Source organism: Sinohyriopsis cumingii, chromosome 8 (genome assembly GCF_028554795.1).
Source record: "Sinohyriopsis cumingii isolate HCF-2022 chromosome 8, ASM2855479v2, whole genome shotgun sequence".
NCBI classification, from domain to species: Eukaryota; Metazoa; Mollusca; class Bivalvia; order Unionida; family Unionidae; genus Sinohyriopsis; species Sinohyriopsis cumingii.
Window position 1 is genome coordinate 41,467,477 of NC_142968.1, and position 25,405 is coordinate 41,492,881.

At 34.0% G+C, this 25,405-nt stretch overlaps 1 protein-coding gene across 3 annotated transcripts in view; it reads left to right on the forward strand.

The window, feature by feature from the left end:
• The window catches only part of LOC149793348 (uncharacterized), a 238,037-nt gene that overhangs the window by 206,515 nt on the left and 6,117 nt on the right, over positions 1–25,405 (forward strand). For all 3 annotated transcript variants that reach the window (XM_089967332.1, XM_089967334.1, XM_089967333.1), the window contains 8 exons: positions 665–866; positions 4,450–4,655; positions 5,501–5,637; positions 11,323–11,446; positions 11,760–11,853; positions 12,642–12,825; positions 15,943–16,381; positions 24,965–25,115. In XM_089967332.1, coding sequence (XP_089823458.1) covers positions 665–866; positions 4,450–4,655; positions 5,501–5,637; positions 11,323–11,446; positions 11,760–11,853; positions 12,642–12,825; positions 15,943–16,381; positions 24,965–25,115 — 1,537 coding nt within the window. The remainder of the gene's footprint in view (positions 1–664; positions 867–4,449; positions 4,656–5,500; positions 5,638–11,322; positions 11,447–11,759; positions 11,854–12,641; positions 12,826–15,942; positions 16,382–24,964; positions 25,116–25,405) is intronic.

The following is a 25,405-nucleotide window of genomic DNA, read 5'->3' on the forward strand; positions in this document are numbered from 1 at the left end:
CATTTTATATATTTGGTAATTCATTCATTGCACTTTCAGAAGCTGGTGTTGTCTAGTCTAGCAAAATTCATTTTTCCTATTTTAATAGCTGCTATGTATAGTGTACTTTAGACTAATTCAGACTGATTTTTTAATACAAGGGAGCAGTCATTTTAGTTAGCAGTGTGCTTAAATCATGTAAAATTTCCAAAAGTACAATATCCAAAAGAAATATCATCCACATTACATTAATGTAGCATAGAGGTATGCAAACATTCTCTCCACTGTGCATGTTTTAAGTGTGAACTACTTCACCATACATACGTCACTCTCTCAAAAGTATATATTATCTGGTGAGCGTCACCTTAGTAACAAATGATACAGATTGATTTACTACAATTACCTTTAGTAACAAATGATACAGATTGATTTACTACAATTACCTTTAGTAACAAATGATATAGAGTGATTTACTACAATATTTCTTTAGTAACAAATGATATAGATTGATTTACTACAATTACCTGCTGCTCACAGTTTCTTTGATAGACCTATCCAAGACAAGATAATATATAAGAAGCATTTAAAGTATCAGTTTACCTTTGAAGAATACTGATTGGAGATATTTGCAATGTTGCCACAGTTATATCAGTGTTTATATTCAGAACTATCTTTATATGTTCAGGAATGTCTGTGGATGAACTCAATCCTGTGCCATATCCGTCAGCAAGTGAATGACCTGCACAGTGCCCTGTTGGGGGGCCCAGAGGCCTTGCCATACCACTACATGCCCACCATCCTCAGTCTGCAGGAAGAGCAGGTTCCTGTTTCTTGGATACATCCAAATTGTCAGCCCAGTACACACTCACTGGTGTCCTGGCTACAAGGTAACAATCAATACTCACAATCCTAATGAAGCCGGACTCATGACTGAAAGGGTGCAGGTTTGAATCCTACCACCAGATCAGCCCAGGTCAGCAATTTTTGTTAGAATCATTGCCCTTTTGTTGGTCCTGAGAAGACAGAATTTTTTGAATGCAAGTTTTCTTGCCTTTTTTAAGGATCATTGTGAAATTTGGCTTTTATTATGGGCATCATCTAATAAAAGATGTACGTATTGATAAATCCTGCTGTTTTTTTAAGAGTTATTATCCTTTTTTGATTTATAGCTGGGTGCAGATTTTATGAATGCATATACTAATGCAGTTTTAACTGGGTAGCTGTGAACTTAGTACATGTTATGATCATCATCAGATATATACATGTTTTCCAGATATTGTACTTGTACTATTTTTTGCAAGATTTATGCATATTTTTGACTTTAGATTCCTCCACATGATGGGTGTATGGATCAGATGTGGGAGAAGTGCCAATATGTTTACATTCTTGTGACAGAATAACCATGTAATCTTTGGAAAGATCAGGAGATTTGCAAAATTTGGTCAGGAGTTTTAACTGCAAATCTTGAAGATTTTTATGAGCCCAGTTTGTAGCATGCAAATCAACAAAAATGACAACCATGGAACAAATTTACTTTTTCTACATTAAAATATGCATATCATCTCATCATATTAGTCCTTTCACAATAACGTGTTGCCTTTTATGCCATCCATACATGTAACACAATCATTTTTAGCATTTCTAAGTAGATCATTGAATGGATAATATTGGTAGCATTGCTCATAATTGTTGGTCTCATCACTTTGGAGATGTGATGTTATTGGATCCAAACTTCCTCTGAAGTCAACCTGAATTTTTCTCAGAATAGAAAATGTCCTTTTAGAGTCAGCATTGGAATTTGGCAGTGTTAGTACAAGTATATTGATTCCACTGAGAAGTTTGCTTCCTGCAAGTGGGTATATTTTGGAATGGCAGAATGCATATTCATGTCCCTTTGAACCAGGATTTAACAACTGTAATGCCTGTTTCCTTCCAATGTTAAATTTCAGGTGATAGTTTGGTTGTTTAGATTTTGGCCATTTACCATTGGGGGATAACACAGGCTTAGATATTGACAAACTTTAGATACAATACCAAACCAACCAGTTTTATGCCACCTGAGCTCTATGGTAACATCTAAAAAAAACATAATCCATTAACAGCTTTAATCCTCTCCAAGTTACTTCTGATCACACATTGTATTAACCGAACAGACCCTGCCAAGAGGATCCAAGTAATGTTAATTTACTAATGCAGTCATAATTTGTTTACATCTTTAATCCTTCTTAATTCATACTATTTGTATGTATTATAATCAATTATAATCCAGTGATTAGTCTTAGCTCATTGTCTTTAGCATTAGCTGTTAGTGATGTGATGTGATTTGGATTTTAATGTAGCTTTAACAATTTTTCAGTTATATTGCTGCGATGTCTGCAATGTGGCAGTTTATAGTGATGTCTAGCACTGGGGCATCATGCCGCAGACACATAGCATGATGTCCCACCCAGTCACATTATCCTGACACCAGGCTGACCAGTAATAACACTAACCTCTTAATGCTGAGCACCAAGCGAGGCAGCTGTTAGTACCATTTTTGTAAGTCTTTGGTATGACTCGGATGGAGATCGAACAAATGACCTCAGCATCCGAGGTGGACGCTCTAACCACTAGGCCACCAGAGCAGTCCATTAGCTGTTTATACTTATTGTCTTTAGCATTAGCTGTTGAAGTGTCATGTTTGTGTGTGCCAGTTCATAGTCAACATTATCATAGGACATCTTTATTGTAAACATACTATACTGGAAGCAAGATGTGAAGAAACATGGAAAAATATCTGTTTCAAGACTTTTAAATAATAATTTTGAGTAAAAAGGAGATTTCGGTGAGTGATGGGATGGAAGGATAATACCCTCATCTATGGGAAGTTTACATGTATGTATTTATTTTAGGAAATCGCTCACCGTTCCTCTAGTTGCTGTTTGTGTATTTTCCAAAAATAGTGAATAAGTACTGTTATGCTCTTAAAATAAGTAAAATGAAAAGAGTGAAATGGAACAAGCTTTGTAAAATTCAACTAATAATTCATTTCCCTATCAAACAAAGTGAAAAAAAATAATCCTAGAATTACAGACACAAAGCCCTGATAATTTAAAGTTCCAAATAAACTTTAGTAGAGATCTAAAATTAAGTCCAATGCTGAAGTGTTGATGTGTCTGTGATGATCTGTATAATGTTGATGTGCCAACAATCTTTTGTTGAAACACAGTAGTATAATTCCAGGTTTGAATTCACCATAAATCCCAATTAATGTCTCAGTCAAGAATATTATTTTGTTGTGAGGACTCTATTTCCACTCTATTTCCAGAGAAAACAATCACTGAAATAATTTGAAGAAATGAATTTCATCCCTGATGAACAATGAAAACAATAATACAAATTGATTCTGCTAGATCTAAGCATGAATGAATAATACTTCCAGTGATGAGATTACATAGTCCTCAATTTGACCTCAGGTCACAATTAACATTTTTTTTGAAAATTACTTGATGGAAATTACCTTCTAGAAAGTTTTTAATGTTTATAATATAAAATGTTAATTATTATTAGAAAGTATGTTACCACTATTATAATAGATAACCTGGACGATGTCAGATACACCATGTAAATTGTAGGGAAATCCCAATAACCTAAGAGAAACATATTTACTTCTATTAATAATGATCTTGATAATAAACCCATACACTTTGAGAACATTTTAGCTATTTATTAGTTGTTTACACAATAAAATAAAAAAAAATCAATAATTCAGGTTAAATAGAAAATAATGTTAAATTACAATAGCTTATAATGAAATAAAAAAATAACAAAAATAACAAATAATGCAAATTAAATATACATAATACTTCCCCTTATAAAGAAAAAGAAAGATTTATGCAATAAAGTTTTCTTTTTATTATTAGTTAATTTTACCTGTGATAAAAAGATTGACACAAGATGAATTCTTATGAATGACACAATGCATGTATGAAACAATACAATATTTTTATACACATGAAACTGTGAAATCTAACTAAATATGGTCTCTGTTTGACTTCAAACCTTGCCCTTCAAAAGCATTATTTTATTGGCAGGTCATCCATGTCATGTTGACACATATCAACATTTTCCTAATGCCATAGACCTGGTTGACATGCCATGATGCATATATTGACCATTTGTTTAATGGAAATTTCAAATTTGTGTTTATATTTGTTTATTTTGTATTCATTCCAGATATAAAGAAACATTATGATCAGTTCCTTGATTGGGTAAAATCTGGATTTGTTCCATATTTATAGAGGATGAAAAGTCTGAGATTCAAATTTGTATTTATATTTGTTTGTTTTTTATTTATTCTAGATATAAAGAAACGTTATGATCAGCTCCATGATTGGGTAAAATCCAGACTTGTTCCATATTTATGGAGGATCAAAAGTCTGAGAATCAAATTTGTATTTGTTTATATTTGTTTTTTTATATTTATTCCAGATATAAAGAAACGTTATGATCAGCTCCATGATTGGGTAAAATCCAGACTTGTTCCCACATTTATGGAGGATCAAAAGTCTGAGAATCCCACAATCGGGCATGGTCACCTGACCTCTGTCTGGCTTGGTGGACTTGTCAACCCACAGGCCCTTCTTACTGCCCTCAAACAGGAGAAAGCTATTATCTCCAAGACAAATATTGATGAGGTTTGTATAGGTTGTGTAAGTTTGTGCAGGTCTGTATTGGAAATTTCCATCCTCAGTCATGACCCAAATTAGGGTCACAGGGGTCCTTAGTAGGGTCACGAAGGCTCATAAGCAAAAAAATTTGTGTTGCTTTTTTTAATGCTGAAAAGTGCCCTGAGGGTAGGGAGGTCCTGTTGGTGGTAATTTTAGGATTGCAGTAAAAAGAAGGTTTGGAACCTTCGATATAGGTCAGTGGATATGATAACATACTAAAACAAACAACAGAGGCAAGTATACAGATTGCCATCGGCATAATGTTTACAATTTTTTACATTTATGATTCAGTCATTGAAAAAATCTGATTAGTCAGCAGCTTTGCAGCTTTGCATTCCAGTATGCAGCATTTAGGAAAAGGAAGAAAAAATAATATGCACCTAGATATTTGTTCCTTTTTGAAATATTAAGAAGAAAGAAATATTGGTTCTTCCCTCACCTACCATTTCTGGAACAAGTCCATATAATTTCACTTGTCATTTAAATCTATTATGTGAAAGTTGCAATTTCAGAGAAAAGAAAACGGGTTTTAAATGTATTCATGGGATTAAAATTTATGCTTCGAAATAAGGAGACAATTTTGTGAGAATCAATTTTGTAGGTTTATGCTATCTACCATAGTGAATTTTGTGGGAGATTTAATTTTATGGACATTTGTTAGCCATATAATAAATAAAATAAAATTTCCACAAATTTCTTATTTAGTAGTATTTTGATTGAAAATTTGTATTCAAAACATTTTTTCCTTAAAATAAGCCGACATTCATAAGTGAGATAAAGATTGATTGCATCTACATTTTTTTCCGTTGCAGATTGGGTTCCAATGTATAGTGTTGAATAATGAGAGTACAGAGGTGTACGAGGTAGATGAAGGTGGTCTGTTTGCCGTGAAACTCTATCTGCAGGGTGCCAGCTGGGACTATGACAATGACTGTCTCACTGATGCACTGTGAGTCACTATCAAAGCTTCTCTGTACAGTCTATCATTATTCCCCTTGAATTCGAAACCCCCCAACAGTATTTATCAGTAGGGCATATACATGCATGCCAACCATTACGCTTTTGGTGCAGTCATCACGGTCTTTTTCACTAAATTACACCTTTCACATAAATGTATTCGGATTATGCATTTTCAATATATCCCCTTCCCAAAAAAAATAATAATTTGTTTTCTCATTTTTATTAACATCCCATTAATCCCACAGACAGAAAAGATGGCTTCTATCTAACCATGTAAGAGTAGATTTGTCCATAGACTTACATGCACTTTCCTAACAGTATTATGTTCTATTTATAGCAGCTGCCCTTTTTCCAAGAAACAGACTGGTTCTCTTTCAAACTTTTGACCTCGGTGTCTATTTATAGCAGCTGTATGGCTTAGTTAGGAGAGAACAGACTGGTTTACTAACTTGTAATCTTTGCTCACAGATACTTTGTTCTAGTCTGTAGGTATTTGGCACTAAAAGTCCAGTCGGATTTATTCTAGTCGATGCGAGTGTTAGAGCAAAAATGTTTTTCATATTATTTCACAGATGGATTAGAAAAGACAAAAAAATCTATTCAAAGATGAATACATGAATCACATATTACATTGTTCCATTCTAGGGCAGCTTCACGCCCCTTGCAGGCTGTGTGGAAAGAATTTTAATATTGGTCATGGTGGTAAAACAAAGAAACCTTGAATTAGCTCATTTTACTAACTCCAATACTAAGATAACTTCTATTTTTTTTACAGTAAAACTAAATCGGGGACACAAATTTTACATACTGCAGACAGAGTTGATTTTTTTCATCTTATTTCCCAGCTGAAAGACCCAATAACTAGAAGTTTTATAAATTTCCTCTTCTTTGTCAGGTTATGAAAGGAATATTGGTTCTTTACCATTCTAATGCTGACTGTGAGATTGTTCACTATTGTTGACAAAAGTAAAACTGAATTCAGATCCAGGCTCTCTAACCCAGCACTTAGTGCTCCACTGGTGTGCAAAACATTTATAGTCTCAGCTGGTACAAAGTGTTTTGAAATGCAGTATGAGAGTCTGTTGCTTTTTAAAGCTCAAAGCGTTATATATGAAAACTTGAAGCAGTAATTGATGTTAAAAGACCAGAGGGATAAACAAATCATTTTGTACATATGCTCATTGAATTTTACTCATGTTATATGTGGATTACTCTTTTTCTGCTCAGATTACTCTTTTTGTCCACTTGGATTACACTTTTTCCTCGCCGGGGGTTGGCATGTATGTATATAAACTTACCCATATCCAGCTGTCCCATCCCTCATGTCCTGTCCAATTGCAGATTTTTTTTACACTATAAATTTTGACAGATTTTAATTAATGCGAGGCTTTAAATAGAAAGACCAGGGTCAAGTTTGATTTTCAAATATTTTTGACAGAGTGTAACGGATGGAGTTATAGGTGTTCATTATTATCCATGTGTAAAAAGTAAGAAAAACTTGTCTTAATTGATGTCTTCTAGTCATTATAACCAAATATGATGATGATGATTGTTATTGTAAACTGTCACACTGCAGACATCGTAGCGATGTGACTGAATTTTTTAAAAAAGCTACATTAAAAATCCAAATAACACACACACACACACACATCATTGTTATTGTGATACTTTCTTTCCTATAAGAATATTACAGTGATTGTGTTTTAAATGTATAACAACTGAACTGACTTTTATTAACTGAATTGACAATTAAGTATGCTCAGGCCATAATGGGGATATTATGACACCCTTCATCTGATCCCAAAATATTGGATGGAACTGCTACCTTGCTTGGGATAATTCATGATCATTAGTAATTTCCCATCCTCAGAGCATAAATATTATAAGAGTTTGAAATTTTAAGCAGTATCACACTTCCTTCTTGAGCAACTAATGTTAATCACGTGACCTGTAGTTGTCATGTGATATGAGGAGACTGGTGTAGATGGGTAGTAATTCAAGCTCTCCTGTACGAAATTTTCCACATGGATTGGATATGAAATCCATACGTACTTTTACAGAAATATCGATATAGACATTTTTATTCTATAGTTAAAGTACTCTTATGGATTTCAGTGTATCCATATGAAAATGTTATGGATTCCGTACGTACTCCATCTGGAAAATCTTGTGGAATATGCTAATTAGTCCATGAGATCTGTAGGTTGTCCATATGGAATAAAATTAAAATTCCATATGGAATTTGGCAGTAATCCATATGGAGTTTGTGAATAGTCCATATGGAATTGGCAAATATACCATATGGAATTTGTAAATGTTCCATGTGGAATTTGTAAATAGTTCATATGGAATTTGGTAATAGTTCATCCTGTACAAAATTTTCCAGGCATACTTAAGGCGAATTTCAGGCAGGTTTTTTAAGCGCTTTCTGTCTAAACCATAAAAAAATCTGCTTCATATTTCTGTTAAACTGCCTAATGATTCTTAGACATTATTGGGAATCAGTAATAAATATTCACAATAATTTTTAAAATGGATCATAAATTTTATTTTGACAGACATTATCAAATAAGATTTAGGTTTTTCTTGTCCTCATTTTCTTTCTCGCATACAAAGTCTAATCCATGATGGCATCACTTAAGTCTTTTTCATTTCACTGAAAAGTCTTGTGAGATTTCACAAATATTTGACTAAAACTTTTGTGAGATTTCACTAAAATTTTGATCATTATATAGTATTTTACTGAAGTTTCAGAGGTTTTTCATACATTTCAGAAGGTTTCAGATTAATAATGAATATGAATTAAACAGGACTTTATTAACCAAGGTGATATTAAGTTTGCATGAATTTTGTTTTACAGATATTGTAAATTATATGATATCAAAGGCAAGAGATATGGGAGTTAATAATAATAATAATAATAATAATAATAATGACTTTATTTAGAGAAGGTAACTTAATTAATTACAGAACTAATCTACCTTGAGGCCTTCTATCTGTTATGTACAATATTTACAGTATATACAACATGAAGTGAAGAATCTGGCTTGACACTAAATAATTAAGTGATTTTAAAAATCAAAGTATCGAGCCTGGAATATATGCACAGGCATCTGTGAACACATAAACATATATAAAATATAAAATATTAATCTGCATTGAAAAATTCAACTGTGAAAATAATGCAAAATTACAGATGAGCATCCATTTGAGACATGAAAAAAAGAAATGCTTGACTCCTGCCATGTCACTTGTACTGCAACTTGATTCTTGATTAATGTACAAACTATGATGCTGTTGTGGTCTCTTGAATTAGTCCTTGTTCCATAAGCAGCAGTGACAAACGTTTATCATGATATAAGTACTCTTATTTTACACTGAATTCCAACACACCTAAAATATTTTGATAATATACACAATAATGCCTCACGATATTGAACGATGATTCAACGTGTGGGCCAAGAAAATTCTGCAAAAAATATGATGATCTTTGATAGACATGGGTATTTCGCAACCATTCCCACCAGTGATCTATACATTGTCCTGCTTAAATTCATTCTGGAAGTTAATCAGTTTTGAGTTATATAACTTCGAAATCATCCTGGTTCAATTCCTTGTCCTATTTAACACATTAGCTGCTAATGTAGAGCTGTTTATGTCACAAAAAGCAAAATGCTAGTCCTGGCGTTCAGTTTTCATACAGACTGACCAATTACGTTCTCATCAACTTTGCATTCAAGCTATTCTCATTGCCGCACATTTTTCAAATGGTTATTCAAACTCGTATCCCGCTCGAATCGCCATGTTTAGCATTCCGATCAGTTTCTGTTACACAATGAATCATTGGGCAAGTACAAAATTTTGACCCATCAGAAAGCTCTTTACAACGATCATCCTTTAAATAACAAACAGAACAAATTCTTCTTAGAAAGTTCGTTACAGAATGGGAGTGGATAGAGCATTATTTTTAAAAAAGTTTCGGAGACGATATCGAGGAAAGATTCAAGTCAGGAGAAAAGCAAAATTCTGATTTAAAACAGAAAACAAGAAAACTTGTTTGAGGGTAATCAAATCCAGTTTAAGTTATAAAAAAATACAACAACAATAATAAAATTTGATAAAGAAATATAATACAGAAAGATGTGGAAAGAAGTTATTGTGCCCAAAATAAACAGTACAATTACAGCTATCAGAAGCAGGGAATATAATTGCTGCTGAAAGTTATTCAAATTGTACAAGAAACAAAAAATAAATTTTATTATATCTTATTGATATTCTTTACTAAAATGTCAGTGATATTACAATAGCAAAATATCACTACATTTTCAGAATTTTTTACAAACTCTCAGTGAAATTTCAATCATAAATTCCCACTGATATTTTCAGAAATGTTGGCATAGTCAGTGAAATTTCAATCACAAAATTTCACTGATATGTTCAGAAATTTTGGTAAAATCTCCTAAAATACCATAATTTTAGTGAAAAAGGACATTTGAATGAATGTCAAGAAATGTTCATTGATTTTGCTGAAATTTAAGTCACATTTTCACTAGGGTATGACTTTTGTAGAGCATATTTTAATAGGAAGCCAACAAAATTAATTTTCAGAATAAACATCAGATCAAGCCCAAAATCCACCTTGCACCAAAATTTCTAATTCGAAAGATTCATCTATGCTTGTACTACCAGATATTAATTTTCTGATCATGTTTACATTTTCTTCACTTTTTTGGTCATGTCTTTGTCTGTTTTTAAACATCTGTGGAAATAAATTAATGAAAACTGACATACCTGTGTTTCTTTGAATTTATATGAGTATATATTCATCCTTACACATCATTTACACTGACATATACATGTACTCTAACTCCCACCAATATTTCTGTTTGAATCAGTTTAGGTTATTAATTCTTCAGAGAGTATTTTCCATGAGGCTATAATACATGAGCCTTCTTTCCATACGTAAAAAAGTGCTTATAGATTAAAGTTGCAACTTTATTCCATATGGAAGTTTCACTTGCTGTGAAGTACTTCTGGAATTGATATGGAATAAATTGTCTGATTCCATAAGTTTTTCAGTCCATATCTCTTCCATATGGATTCCTGAAGTATTCCATACAGAATCCATGAGAAATTTCTGTATGGGCGAGGCTCTTCCATGTTTAGTGTTGGCTCTTCTATCTTATTTCAGTCACCTCGTCCATTATAGGTCATGTGATCAACATCAGTCACTGATGAAGGAAGTGTGATATTGCCTAAAATTTAGAACTTGTAAGATAATTGTGCCTTGAGTATGGGAAATTACTAATGATCATGTTGGATGGAAATTCACCATACTTGCTGCATCGATTGTCCATATGGTGACTATTTGAGGGAGGGTTATGATTTTTGGGTCATTCCCCAGGGTCACTTGTCACTTGAAAGGAGTCAGAGATAAAATTAATTAAATTGCAAATACAGTGACATTTTTAAAATATTTTTCTTTTACCAAGCTTTGTACATGCCCCTGTTGGAGGAAGACACATAATATATGAACAGATTTTGACTTACTACCCCTGGGTAAAGTGTGTGTGTGTGTGTGTGTGTGTGTGTGTGCATGCATTTAAAAGCAATCAGTTTTGCCATGAAAGCCCTGAATATAGCTCTTGTTTTTATCACTTTTCTTTACCCACAGTATTGGTATGTCCACCATCCCAGCTGTCTACCTGAAACCTGTACTGCTCTCTGAGTTGCGCCAAGGTGCAGAAGGGGAGGGAGGAGAGAAGGATCTTTACAACTGCCCTATATACCTCAACAAGGTATATAACCAAAGCATGTTTTGGGGGTATCTTTTGTATGACAACACTAAAGCGCCAATTTAAAACAAAAGGCTGGATAGAAATCCATATGAATGACTGTGTAGTTACTGCTTACTCTCTGCAATAGAGCCTAAAATTAAAGAAGAAAAAAAGAGAAGTTGTTAATTTTTTCTCAGTTCTAGAATATGTTTATTAAGTGAATTGTAAACTACATAAAACACCAATTGCATTTTCTATAAAGTTGTTTACAAAATCTAACTTCAAAATTTAGTATGTATTTTGACAATAAGTTTATCAATCATTGCATTTCCAGAGTCGCCAGAAGGTTGCAATGGAAGTGAAACTTAACTGTCCAGCACCAGTGGACACCTGGAGATTGGCAAGAACTGCCTTAATCTTAGATCCAGGTAAATTCATGAAATAGTTAATCTTATCATACTGGTGTACAGCATGTTCCCAACCATTGTACAATGCACCAGTTGGTATTAACCATAATTATCTTATGATAAATGCATGCTGAATGATAAATCCATCCTCATTTCTACAAAGTTCTGGTAAATGTTTACTTAGGATATCCTTTTATTATTATCTAAATCCCTAATTTTGCACAAATTTATTAGGTTTTCTCTCTGGTTTTAGCATGTGAAAAATGTTGTAATGTGGTAAAGATTCTGTTTTGAAGGTGTGCCTTAGTCTGTGCTTATGTTTTAACACACCTTCATGATTATAGGTGTTCTTGAACAAATCAGTTACAAATAGAATCAATAGAAAATAAGGAAAAATTAATAAGGGCTGTTCCAGTAAAACATACATGGAAACCAGAGAAGGCACTTTTAAAGTAGGGTACTCACTAATAGATGCAATTTAGAATTGTCTTCTCATTTTAATATGAACTCTGTGAAATTAAATTACCTAAGCATGTATTTTCAAAAAACTGCCTTCCCAGGCTACCATGTATGTTGAAATGGAACAGCCCTAAAGGAAATACTAAAAAAAGGAATAACCCAATTTTTTCAGTCATTTGATTTACAAAATATTTCAGCAAAATATCAAGATGAAATACTTGTACAGTAATTGTTAATAAGAAATCATCAGTGATTTATTTATTAAATGCTGAATACCGTAGTACCATAAGTACTTGTTGACTAAGTCAATCATCTCAGTACTGACTTTATGAACTCGATTTTGTGTCCAGGATTACCAGAGGGTGGTATGAAGAAGTCACGGTCATACCTGCTAACCCAGAAGGCTTCACAGGCAGAGGTGATGGAGGAGGAGTCTGAACATGAATCGGAAGAGGAAGAACTTGTTGAGCTTGAGCCTGATGAGTCAGATACTGAGGAAATTGGTAACTCGGAGCCATCACAAATGTCTTACAGGTCAGTGAGCAGATTAGCAGATTAGATACCTGAGACATGACTATTTTATCTCCAGTTTTTCTTCGAGTCTCATTCATTTTCAATCTGTTGCTAGTGCAGCTGCAAGGTAAATACGAAATCTGGCATTTCAAGCGATGGAGAAAGAATGAATGTTGTTGTGTTAGCTATATCAACTGTGTCCTTGTTTTGAGTTTTCATGTGTGAGGTGAACTTGATGAGACAAATGCTTTTTTATGCCTCCACTGTTTCGTTACTCTCAGTCCTTGTTCACACGTTTGCATGTCCTTCCTGAATCCATTTTAGCCTGACAGAAACAAAATACTATTCAATATAAAGCTATTAAATTTTGCATAACATCATTTTAGTAATAAATAGTGACCAAAAATTAGAATTTGAGGCCATTGCAGCAGTTTTTCTATATAAAAATTGCACATTTTTGAACTTTTTGGAATCAGACATTTTGATAATTATAAAAAAGAAGCTTGTTTGAGCAATTGAGCATAAACAACTTGACATAGGCAAATCAAATTTACTAGGCAAATTTGTATGTATACTCAGATGAACTGAGTTGATTTTAAAGCCATTATAGCATTTAAAAAGTTTCTAGTCAAAATTTTAAAATTTGTTGAAACTTAGATTTTTTTTGCATCCACAGTGATGGCATATGTTTGACAAACAAATCTAGCTATTGTATAGTTTTAAGAAATCCCTTTATTAAAATACTTAACTTCAACTTTTTTTGCATATCTAAGGTAGAGGAGCTCAAGCCTTCATTACTTTTTTTTCAAATCTACACCATTAACAAATGTGTTCAGTGAGTGAAGATTTTAGAATACTCGATGATTGGAAATGTTGGATGATTGGAAAAATGTTATGCATAATAGACCTAATGACAATTTACATCAACATATCTACTTAAGGATTAAGGAAAACACTTCAACACACTCCAGAATAACTCAACAGAGCATAACTTTCACTGCACACAAATAGCAATTAAGAAACAGAAAAACTTAAGAAGTTAACAGGACTTTGGTATAAAATAAACTTTAATTGTATGGTTGATGTACCATATATACTTGTGCACCTGTCAGGTCCAACTCCAGACCTTGATCTGCTATAGCATAATGCACTGGCACATTAGGGTCTGTGTTGCTCGTTCTACTGACTAGTCCTAACAAGTGGCATAGACCCAGATCTGTCAACACATTTAGTGACTGGATATCTGGGTCTCTGCAGTTGGGTATATAGTAGATAAATAGAAGCACATGTTCATATAGTTGTGTATATGGAGGACTGCGAATTCACTTTATTTTTCATGGTGTACAATTTTTGTTGTTGTGGACATCATGGTCACAGTCAACCATGAATTTAAAGGCCCATTGAACAAATATTTTTCTTTAGAGAAAATAGGACCCCTTCATCGATCCTAAATTTAAATACTTACAATTTGTTTATTTAATTATTTCACAAAACCATAAACAGTTTACTTTTCCAATGGCAACTTTACGTATTTTCTTTGGTGCCAAGTGCAAGATTGCAGATGAACATAATTCTCATGAGACTGGCCAACAGGAAGTTTTTATGCATTATGTTCTGATAAAGAAAATAGAATGTAAAAGAGAACGAGATTCATAAAATTGGACATTACCTTGTGCCATAAAACAAGAAAAAAAGATGTACAGTGTAATCATATTAGCTTTATGCATTCAGACTTGTTTCCAGATTCTGCTGTTTCAGCTGAATTATTGTTGTCACTGTATAATGTCAGTGGCTTGTGAGTGAGCTTTCTCATCACATAATCATATCAAGTCAAAGGGACAAAGGTATTTAAAACAAGAAAATGTAACAAAGTTTATGAGGGTGATAGAGGAAGGGCCAGAGCTGAAGGATTTTGATCCTAAACCTGCTGTGGAGAAGTTTTTAAAGTGTGTTTTAGAAACAGTGAAATATTGTATGCTGTGCTGTGTGTTACATAAAGATAAGTTGACATAAGTGAAGGGAATATGTCATTTGTTTCTTTCTCTAGTTTCTTGGCAAATTATTGATCTGAAATGGAATGAAGCTAATTAAGAAAATTAATGTAGAAAATAAAATATAATCTCAACCCTGACTCCTTCAAGCTGTTACATTACAAACAACCACAGTTATCACTGTTCTTGATTGCCTTACTTTTTCATTGTTTTGCTATAATATTAAAACTTTCTACAATGAATGAGAATGGGGCAGTTGGATGACATGTATAATGGTAACCCAACAATACGTGCATAATGTTGTGAAAAATCAAGGGAAAAAAGTATTTGGATTCCATTTTTTAGGGCTGGGACTTCCAACTTTTTATAAAGGGAGGAGTCCTGGACTGCAGCTTTCATAATCCTATGGAGAACCTTTCATGTCCCTGACTATGTACCCTGTCTTATGGGATTGACTATTTCAAAGCCCTAACTTAGCCATTGGACAGGTATCGATTGCTTGATATGCATAGTTTATAAATAAATTCACAACAAAGCTGGAATGCTCAGCCACACTTACATGTAATGTACATGTAGTCTGAGACAAAATTAAAGTTGATTGGTGATTCTGATAAGTAAACAAAATAAGTAAAAAGCTAAATAAAATAAATAGATGTAGAAAAGTTGTCATCTTTCAAGATCTGAGCTATTATTGCTCACAATTATTTATTGTACATTATGGCCTCTCTCTCTCTCATTTTCTCATGCTCATTGCAGTATATGATGTATGTTCATACAAGCATGCCAAAAAAAAAGATAAATTGTAAATAAAGTTAGACATAGGTTAGTCTCTTTTGACTGACTGATTTGAGCTGCTGGAAGTGTCATGCTCGCTTACAAAAGAATGTCTGGGAAATATGCAGGCCAGCCTGAAACAGTGTTCATTTCAGTAGTGACTTTCTTCTGAAATGAGTGTAGCTTCTAAATGGGCTGTTTGCACCATTGTGCAGCTATTCGTACAACAGATATATCTTAATTCCTATTTGTCCAAATTATTCTCCGGAAATGCAGTAACAACAAAGCATCATATATATTCACATTAATTTTTTTTATCAAACTGACCGTCATTTGGTTTGAAATTTTTAATTATCAGTATTCTCTTTTGTAGACCACTTAGTCCCAAAGCCACTCCACTCCCACCAGATCTTGGAATGCTCAGACGTGAGAGGCCTATGTCAGGTGAAGCCAATCATCCCAGTGAGCAGGAAAGACCTGGATCCAAAGCATCTCATCATTCCAAACAGACAGTGACACACACTCCAACCAAAGCTAAGAAACCCTCACCACGTGGAACCCCAGTTAGCCAAAAATCCACAAAATTAAACAACTATGAAGCCCCACCAGTTGTACAGATTCCTACAGATAAAGATGTCAAGGCTGGAGGTACTCGTGTCACACCTACAGGACGTCGATCCAAGGCAGCATCTCAGACTTCACAAAGAAGAGCATCACAAGGATCTCGGCAGAGAACTCCTGAGGAGGAAGAGGTCAATGTCAATATGAACAGGCCATTCTCTGCAGGTTCCCATGAAGATCCAATCACACAGGTTAGTAGTTGATAAATGAAACAGTTAAACCTCTCTCTTGTAGCCATCTATTATAATTGAAAAGAGTATGACTGCTTAATAGAGCTTCTGGTCTATTATAACTTGGTTTGAGGGACCTTGCAAAGACGTTTTTCTCTTCATTATACAGGTATGTGATAGTTCACTGTAAGTTTTATCCAGTATTCTTGTGTGGTTTTTCACTTTAGCTTAAAATAAGGTTTGCAATAAACCTACCATTAAGTAAATTAAATTATAGCTTTGCTGGATCTACATTATAAATGCTCAGTTTAGGATGGTAAGCTCACTCCTATTAACATGGTACAACAATAATTTATATACAGTTATTGAGATAGAATTCTTTTTTTGGTGGGGGGGGGCACCAGACAGATGCCCCCCACCACCACCTAGCCAAAGAGTAAAAATTGTTTATGTTTTGGTGTTTCCCCCAATGGTATGTTGTGTGTATTTTTTATAAAGAGAATTTTGAAATAAAAATTTTAATTTAGTAATTTTAATGGGGTATTTGTAGATGGTCCCTAGTGTTTCTATAGGGTTGTACATCCAAGAATGATTTCTATTACCTTCTCGGAATTCCTTCCCTAGTTCTTTTTTAGTTAACCTTGCTAATGGTCACCTATGTTCCTCGTGTATGCTATGTGTGTGCTATATGTTGTGATTGCTATATTTTGTTTCTTTGTTGGGACAGCAGATTATAGTCAAATTCAGAACCCAGTTGTCTTATATTTTCCCCACTGGGAGAATTCTGTAATTTTGAATTTAGGCGAGATAGCGTTATACTGTTATGAAATTAAAACCCTATTGGTTTATATGTGTGCTATTTGGTGTCGCTTTCGCATTATCCGATAAGATTAACTGTGCTCGAGGTGGGGTCCGTACTTTATTTATTTCATGTATTTCATCCCTCTCAAGCAGGTTATCTTTTATTTATTTTTTTGCCAAAGGTTTCGAAAGGTTGTTTGAAAAGGAAAAAAAAAAAGAAAAAAAAGGGAGGTAGAAAAAAGAAAAAGAGGCTTGCAATAGTGGATGCTAGTCAATGTGTAAATCCAGATATTTGAGTATTTGTTTATATATTATGTGGTATAGTACCGGTATATGTTCCTATATGGAGTATTTTCTTATCTCTTCCACAGGCCTTTTCACTTTGCATAGCGCCTTGTGATATAGCCCCGTGGCTTCAATGATAGTACTGCTCCATATAGGGCCCTGTCCCTCCCCTTTTTCTAAAACCCCATGTTATCTATAGAGAGAAAGTGTTTCGCAGAGAGTTTGTCTGTTCAGTCTCTTCTAATCTTAATAACCTGTCCGAATGCTCTCATTGTGTCTACTATATAGTTTGTAATTGTGTATAAAGTTTTTTTGTCAAAGTTTCTGTCTAGGTATAGGATGTTCTGTGTCTTATATATGTCTTTACGCTTAATTTCATCAATTACTTTTTGTCTTTGGGTCCTTCTTTTTTCACATAATAGTATGGTGTGGGTTTTGCTATAGTTGTATTTTTTACACAGTGGGCATTTTGGCGATACTCTGACCTCTCCTGTCAACCAAGCATTATGCATGTATTTGAAGCAGAGGCTTTGTATTTTTAAAGATCCTAATTGGACCCAGTTTCCCAATGCTTTTTTCCAGTTTACGTGTATATTTTCTATTTCCACCTGACTCTTCATTTTTTCCACTGACTCTTCCCTAATCCATGTGTACATCTTTTTCTTTTCTAACTCCCATAGCTCTGTTTTGTCTCTGTATTTGGTTAAGATTTCTCTAATTTCTTTAAGTTTCCTTGGCATCTCTAGTAGTCTGCTTAATTTATTATTTTGGCATATGTCTTTTCTCTGCCTCATCAGTAGGCCAAACCAATATATATATATATATATATATATATATATATATATATATATATATATATATATATATATATATATATATATATCTGCCTTCCCATGCCATATTCGCTTTGCACTTTAAGACCTTAAACCTATTGATGATATTTGCATGTTTCAGTAGTATTGGGTTAGTGATTGCTAGACCCCCTCTCTCCCTTGCTTTATACATTGTTTCTTTTTTAATGTAATGTGTTTTGTAATCCCATATGAAATCAATTATTTGGTTATCAAGTGTTTTTAAAATATCATTTTTTAGATCCATAGATTTTGTTATATAGTTTATGTTGGCATAAATGTATGTCCTTGCTACTTGTGCCCGTTCCATAAGACATAGTGGTGTTAGCGCCCAGATGTTCACATTTTCTTCTATTTTATTTTTCAAATGATTGTGGTTTCCTTTTTCTTCATTTTGTCCAAAGTATATCCCTAAAGCTTTGACTCTTCCCTTAATTTGTTGGAGGGGTAACCCAGAGTGGTTTCCCCTTCAGTTCCCTATTTTTAAGATTTTAGTCTTGTCATGATTGATATGGGATCCTGAAGCCTTACTGAATTTGTCAAATTCATCCATGAGGTGTTTGAACGAATTAAAATCCCTTATGAAGTTGGTGCAATCATCGGCGTGTTGAAGCATTTTTATTTCTTCTCTTATATTCGGGACCTGGATTCCTACAATACTTTTATTTTGTCTTATCTTGATACTTAGGATTTCTATTGCTATTACGTATAATAGCATAGATAGGGGGCAGCCTTGCCTCACCAATCTTTTAATTTCAAATTCATCTATACTGGCTCCATTTACCTGTATACTTGAGGTTATTCCATTATACAGGATTTTGGTCCACTTTTGGAAGTTATTTCCAAAGCCGAATTTCTTTAAAACTTTTTGTAAATAGTTTTGTTCCAATCTGTCTAAAGCTTTTTCCTGGTCCAGAAGCACCATAGCACCTTTCTGGCCAGAAATATTTATAAAGTCAATAATTGTTCTGATGTTAAGGATATTGTTTTGTATATCGTGCCCTTTGGCTCCACACATTTGATTAATGTTAATTATATTTTCCATATCTTTTTTAACCTGCTCAGCTAAGATCTTACTTAATATTTTATACTCAGTATTGAGGAGGGAGATGGGCCTTCAATTTTTAATATCTTCTCTATCTCCCTTCCCCTTGTAGATTAATGTGATCATTCCCTCTCATACTCGTAGTCATTTTGTCATTTTTTTATAATATATTATTATACAACCATTCAAGTATAGGCGACAACTTGCTACAGAATTTAACATAGAATTCTGCAGTAAGTCCATCTCTCCCTGGCGCTTTCCCTAGTGATAAATTTTTTATTTCTGTTGTAATTTCATTTATCAAAATGAAATCATCACATAAGTCTTTATGTTCTGATTATATCATTTTGCATTATAATCCATCCAAGTATTCATCAATCACTTTTTCCTTTATTTCTTGAGATTTATATAGGTTGCTATAATATCCTTTTATGTAATGTAGAATTTCATATTTATCAGAACTGCTTTTGTTCCCACTTATTTTTTAGGATTTCTTGGTTTTTTCCCCTCCTCTTCTTAGTTCCTCTCTTTTATACAAACCTACAGCTTTTTTGTAGATATTTGTATATTTACCAGCCCTGATTTCTTTTCCTTTATTTTCCTCTTCTGTTATCTTGTTTAATTTGTTTTTTAATTCTTCTTCTCTTTTCTTTGTCACAACTGTCTTGAGTATACCAAGGATGGATTCTTTTTCCTTTTTCTTCCTGTATGCTCTCATCTGTGAGTGCGATATCACTATTTTTTAAAAGTTTTTTTTAGTAGATCACATTCATGAATGATATCAGTGTCCCCCTTGTTAATGAAATTTGTTATTTCTTCTTTGATTTCTACTTTAAATTCTGGTGATTCTAGTTCTTTACAAGTCAGTTTCCATACTCCTTTGCCCCATCTTTTTTAATTTTTATTTCTACTTCTAGGAAAATTAGCTTATGGTCTGATACCTTAAATTCTAATATCCCTGTCTCTTTATATATGTTTTGGTTAAAGAAAGTTCCATAAAATTTGTCTAGCCTACTACCTTCACCTGTTTTGTATTCATATGTGTATTCAGTTTTTAGTAAGTTTAATCTTCTGTATATATCTACTAATTTGTGGTTATTGAAGAATTTCTCTATCTCCGGTTTAAATCTTAGATCGTTTATAGTTAGCGGGCTCATCCTATCTATTTCTTCCCCGACCCAACTGAAATCCCTACCCATTATAAGTTTTTCCATACTATATTTCTCTATGTATTTGTTTAATTTCTCTAAAAATTGCTGTTTCTGATATTTATTGGCCGGAAAGTACATATTTATTAAATGTATTTCCCCAATATTTATATGTATTAATCTTCCCTTAAAGAAAACTCCTACCTCTTTTCTTTCCCATCTAATTCCTCTTTTGTTTTTTATTATAACTGCAACCCCCTCTCTAATATCTTTCCCTACATAATCATTTAGAATAACAATGCCATACATTTGCTCTTCACATAATTTTATTAATTCATTGGTGAAACCATTGTGTGTTTCTTGTATATATATGATATCGTAATTTGTTATTTTACTTAATTTAGTAATTTTTTTCTTTATTAATCCCATTGGTATTAATAGACAAAACTCAGAAGTTTTTTTCCTCCATTTTTTGTCTGTCTTCCAGGTTGCCGCTGGTTGCATATTTGTGATATGATGAATGTATTGATGAAATAATATTGATTGGTTATTGTGAAATTATTGATTTGTTATGTAGGGGAAACTTGGTCCCCCCGATGTACTGTCAGATAATGTCGTTGATTTTTCCGCATATGATGTTCCGTCCGTCATATTTCCAGTGTCCATATCCGTCGTCAAACCATTTCCAATTTGTGTTTCTATGTTAGTCCCTGTGTCTGTTTCATTTATGGAGCTTTCAGGCTCTGTTCCCGTCTCATAATTTTCATCTTCACTGTCCTCTCCGCTCTCACTTTCCTCTTTTCTGTTTATCTCTTCTTTCCCTTCTATTTGTTCTTTCGTTTTTTTAGTTGTGTTTCCAGCTGTTCCTTTATTTCTTTCATCAGGGATTTCATCCTGGGATGGTGGTGTAGGCATTTTTGCTTTCCTCTTTTGTAATCTTTTGTGGGGCAAGGGTGTGGAGCAACTCAGAGGTAGCATCCCCGATGCATTGGTTTCCTCGCCTTCTCCTCCTGCTATCCACTCTCCCTCATCATCTTCCTCTTCTTGTTCTTGCAGCAGACTGTATCTATTCGCCAATGTTATGATTTCTTTTGCAGGTGTTTTCGTCCCTGTTTTATTGGGACTTAGGTAATTTTCCAAATTTATCTGTGTCCTTTCATCTACTTCCATCACTTCCAGATTGCGTAGGTTTTCTTTTTCCGGTTCTCCAGTTGTTTCTCCCCTTCTTATTATACCTATTTGCTCTTCAATTTCTTTCACTGTTGGGGCTCCTGGAATGTTAGGAGCAACTTTACTTGCATAGCTTTCTGTTGTTGTTGGTTTAGCTATTTTCTCATTTTTGCAGTCTTTGGGTGCATGTCCCGTCTGGTTGCACAATGGACATTTCCTGTCTTTTTCATACACTTTATACCAGGACTTCAGGCAGAAGCCCATGACGTAGAAATATGTGGTTAGCTTCTTTGCTTCTTCCCTTGGCATTAGTAGGATTCTAGTTCCAGACTTTATGGGTTCAAAACCCCACACCGTAGCCATTTTATGGGCTTTAACTTTCGCTTGGAATTTGTCTTCTATTTTCTTAATGACTTCTGATGTTTCCACTTCCATTGGTAAGCCTATTACATGCACCTCTAACGTTCTTTCTTCTATTTGTCTCGTGAAGGGGGTTGTATTCTCCACCTGAGCTATTACTCCTTTCACCTCTATGGTGCCAGTGTCCAATAGTTTTGTTTCATGTTGTTTAGGATACAAGCAGTATTTGTTGTAACCGGCGTTCTGTAGCCCATCAAGTTTTCCTATGTCTGTGATATTGTTGAGGGCTGCCAGGATTTCTTCTTGCCTTAGAATGGTTGCTGCTGTCCCAAAATTTATTATTTGACATCCTTGTGGGTGGTGGGCATAAAGCTGACCTTCATTTATGTGAGTCTTAAAGTAAACACTCAGTCTGGCACTCTTGGGTTGGCTTGCTTGGTTCTCCGGTATACTCTCCATTGTAATCTGATAAGCTGAGCTTTCATCACTTTGGTGATCGCACACTACTATTTCCCTTATATATATGTGTATGAGTCTCAGTACCATCTTTCTAAGGCAGTCAAGCGTAAATATGCACTAGAGCACTACACTAATAATACCCTAAATTATCCAGCTTGTTAGGCACGAATGTTACAATTAGTGCAAAAAAATGGGGGATTGCAAAGAAAATGAAAATGAAAAATGGAGAAATTCACAAAAAATAGTGAATAAGAAAAATAAAGGTATAAAGGAAAAAAAGGAATAAGAAAAAAGTAAAACAATGAAAGAAAAATATCAAAAAATATCAAAAGAAAACTATTACTCTCTGTCACGATACTTTCCCGATCTTCTATTGCTTGGTACATGCCATTGCTAGAACAGACTGTACTTCTCAATAAGGAGTGTAAGAATTATACCGGCCTTTCCACCTGTCCTTGCACCATGACCTAGTTATCCCCCATGTGAACTTTGTATGTCAGATAGAATTCACGCTATGAAAAAGCTGTATGTTTCTCGGCAGAGAAAGAAAATATCATGACTAGTTTGAGTTGTTAATTTACATAAAATATTGTTGCAAAAGATATAGTAGCTTGATGTAAATATGAAAATGTTGCATTACATCAAATTCGAATGGTCTGATTCCATGAAGTATAATTACAATGGTCTCTCACTAAAGTTACCATAATTTAACTTGGTCCATTTATAAGGCAGGTATGGTCATGGAACCATTACATTATGTAACAGTAATACTACACTACTCCCTCAATTTATCATGTCTGGATAACTCATGTTCCTGCTTATAACATATAGGCAAGTGTGACCTGCAATTTTTCTTAAAGGCCAAATATATGTTCACATTGATGAGCATTAAAATATCTCGATTGAAATGGGTAAATGATTTGCTATTTTTTTCATTTTATAAGCATGTTTAAGACATTATTGGCTGTATCATGCCAAGGAAATGGGAGCTAAATCCCTTTCCCATGGACCGTTGGATTACGAGTTCAACACTCTAACAATTGAACTACCATGGCTTTTTATTGGCAAATGAAAGCTCAGTATATCATTCATTTAGTCAGCCAACACACAGAAATTTGAATTGTCATAAAATCTGTAAAATTAAATAAGAAATCGTATGATTTCTAAGATTTTTTTAAAATCAAAAATATTTTTTCAATAAATAATTCATAACAGTATTTAATGAAATACTGATGAATGAAAATGTTGATAAATGCCTACTGGTGCCAACACTGTATGAAATAAATACCAATTAAAAATGTTTTCTTATGTGAAATTCATGTTTAAATTTCATCATTTAAGTCAGGTTTAATGTAATTATCATACATGTGATAAGCCCTCATTAAAATGTGAAAAGTGTCCAGTTGACTGTCTTGTCAATGCCCACAAGTGTTTCCATTAAAACCTAATTAAGTGCTTACTCAGTGAATAAGCTGGCTTTATGTTGACAACTGTTGAAAGCTTATAAGTTGGGTCCAACTGCAAACTGCATAGACCCAGATCTGCCATTCCATAATATCCTGGTACATCTGAAGCTATGCAGTGTGTAAGGAGTTGTCAGATGAACAAAAAACAACATAGACCCTGATCTGCAGAAGTATTTTGCTGCAGAAGATCAGGATCTATGTTGTTTGCAGTTGGACCCAACTTATAAGTGAGTATATAAGGGAAGCTTTCAACAGTTGTCAAGCCAGCTATAAAGCTGGACTTTATTTATAAATGATTATATATGGTAATGGTCCTGTGACACACTGACACAATTTAATTAACATAGTTGTATCCAGCCAATTACAGTGTATGAAAAATGCAGACACAAAGGAACACCCAAGTGTGGACCAGAAATATTTCTTGTTAAACTCACACACAATAGACAACTTCTTGTTGGGCCTGAATAAAAATGGTACTAATCAGACTTCCGAATTCATAGCCATGGTGGCCCTCTTTTATATCCTGTTATGGTTGCCATGGTAGCCATATTGAAAATCTTATTACAACTATTTCTTCAGAACATATGGTCCTTTGGAGTTGTCACTGAGAAACTTCTTATGACATCTAGTTGTCGCAAAAGAAGATGTACAAAAAACACAATTGGATATGGTTTGGAAGCAGTATGCTAACTTTGCACTTCTGCATTCTCAGATTCAATTATGGAGCCACTAATTGAGATGGTATTCATGTATCCAAGGTTGTTGGTTCATGCCATGTTCTCCATTTCCTTACACCTATGGGGCAAACTTTTTGTACCACCAAGGCTCTGAGGAGTATCACCTCTAGTTCCCAACACCTAGAGGGTAGACTGGTCGTTCCACCAAGACTATCAGGAATATCAAACATTTTTCTTGTACAGTTGATAGAAAATAATTGAAATTTAATTTAGAATGAAAAAGAAATCATTGATAGTGTATGTAATTGACTATTAATGAGGTTAACTCTTGTAATGTTACAGGTGGAGATTGAGGGAGAGGATGAGCAACCAGTTGAGAATGGGAGGCAAGGGGGAAGTCCCGATGAAGTTACTCAACGTGACCAGCAGCATCAAGAAGTGGATGAAGAGGAAGCACATCATGTATCTGGAAATGTAGTAACAGCACAGGCTGGTTAGTCATCACCTTATCCTTGGCAAATGAAGCCCTTTATACTAGTACATTATATCTGTACTTTAAAATTATTACCAGATATTTGCATTCTTCCTTAGTCAGACCTTGTTCTGACTAACTTTATGATATAAGCCAGCTTCAAGTATTAGAATTTCAGGTGAATACAATGTTTTGTCCATATAAAATTCACTCTTTAGCTCTGTTAGCCGAGACAATGGCCTGTTGTCTGCCATCCAGTGTTCATCCCTTCATCTATTATAGTAAGAGTCATACAGGTCATATATGCACAT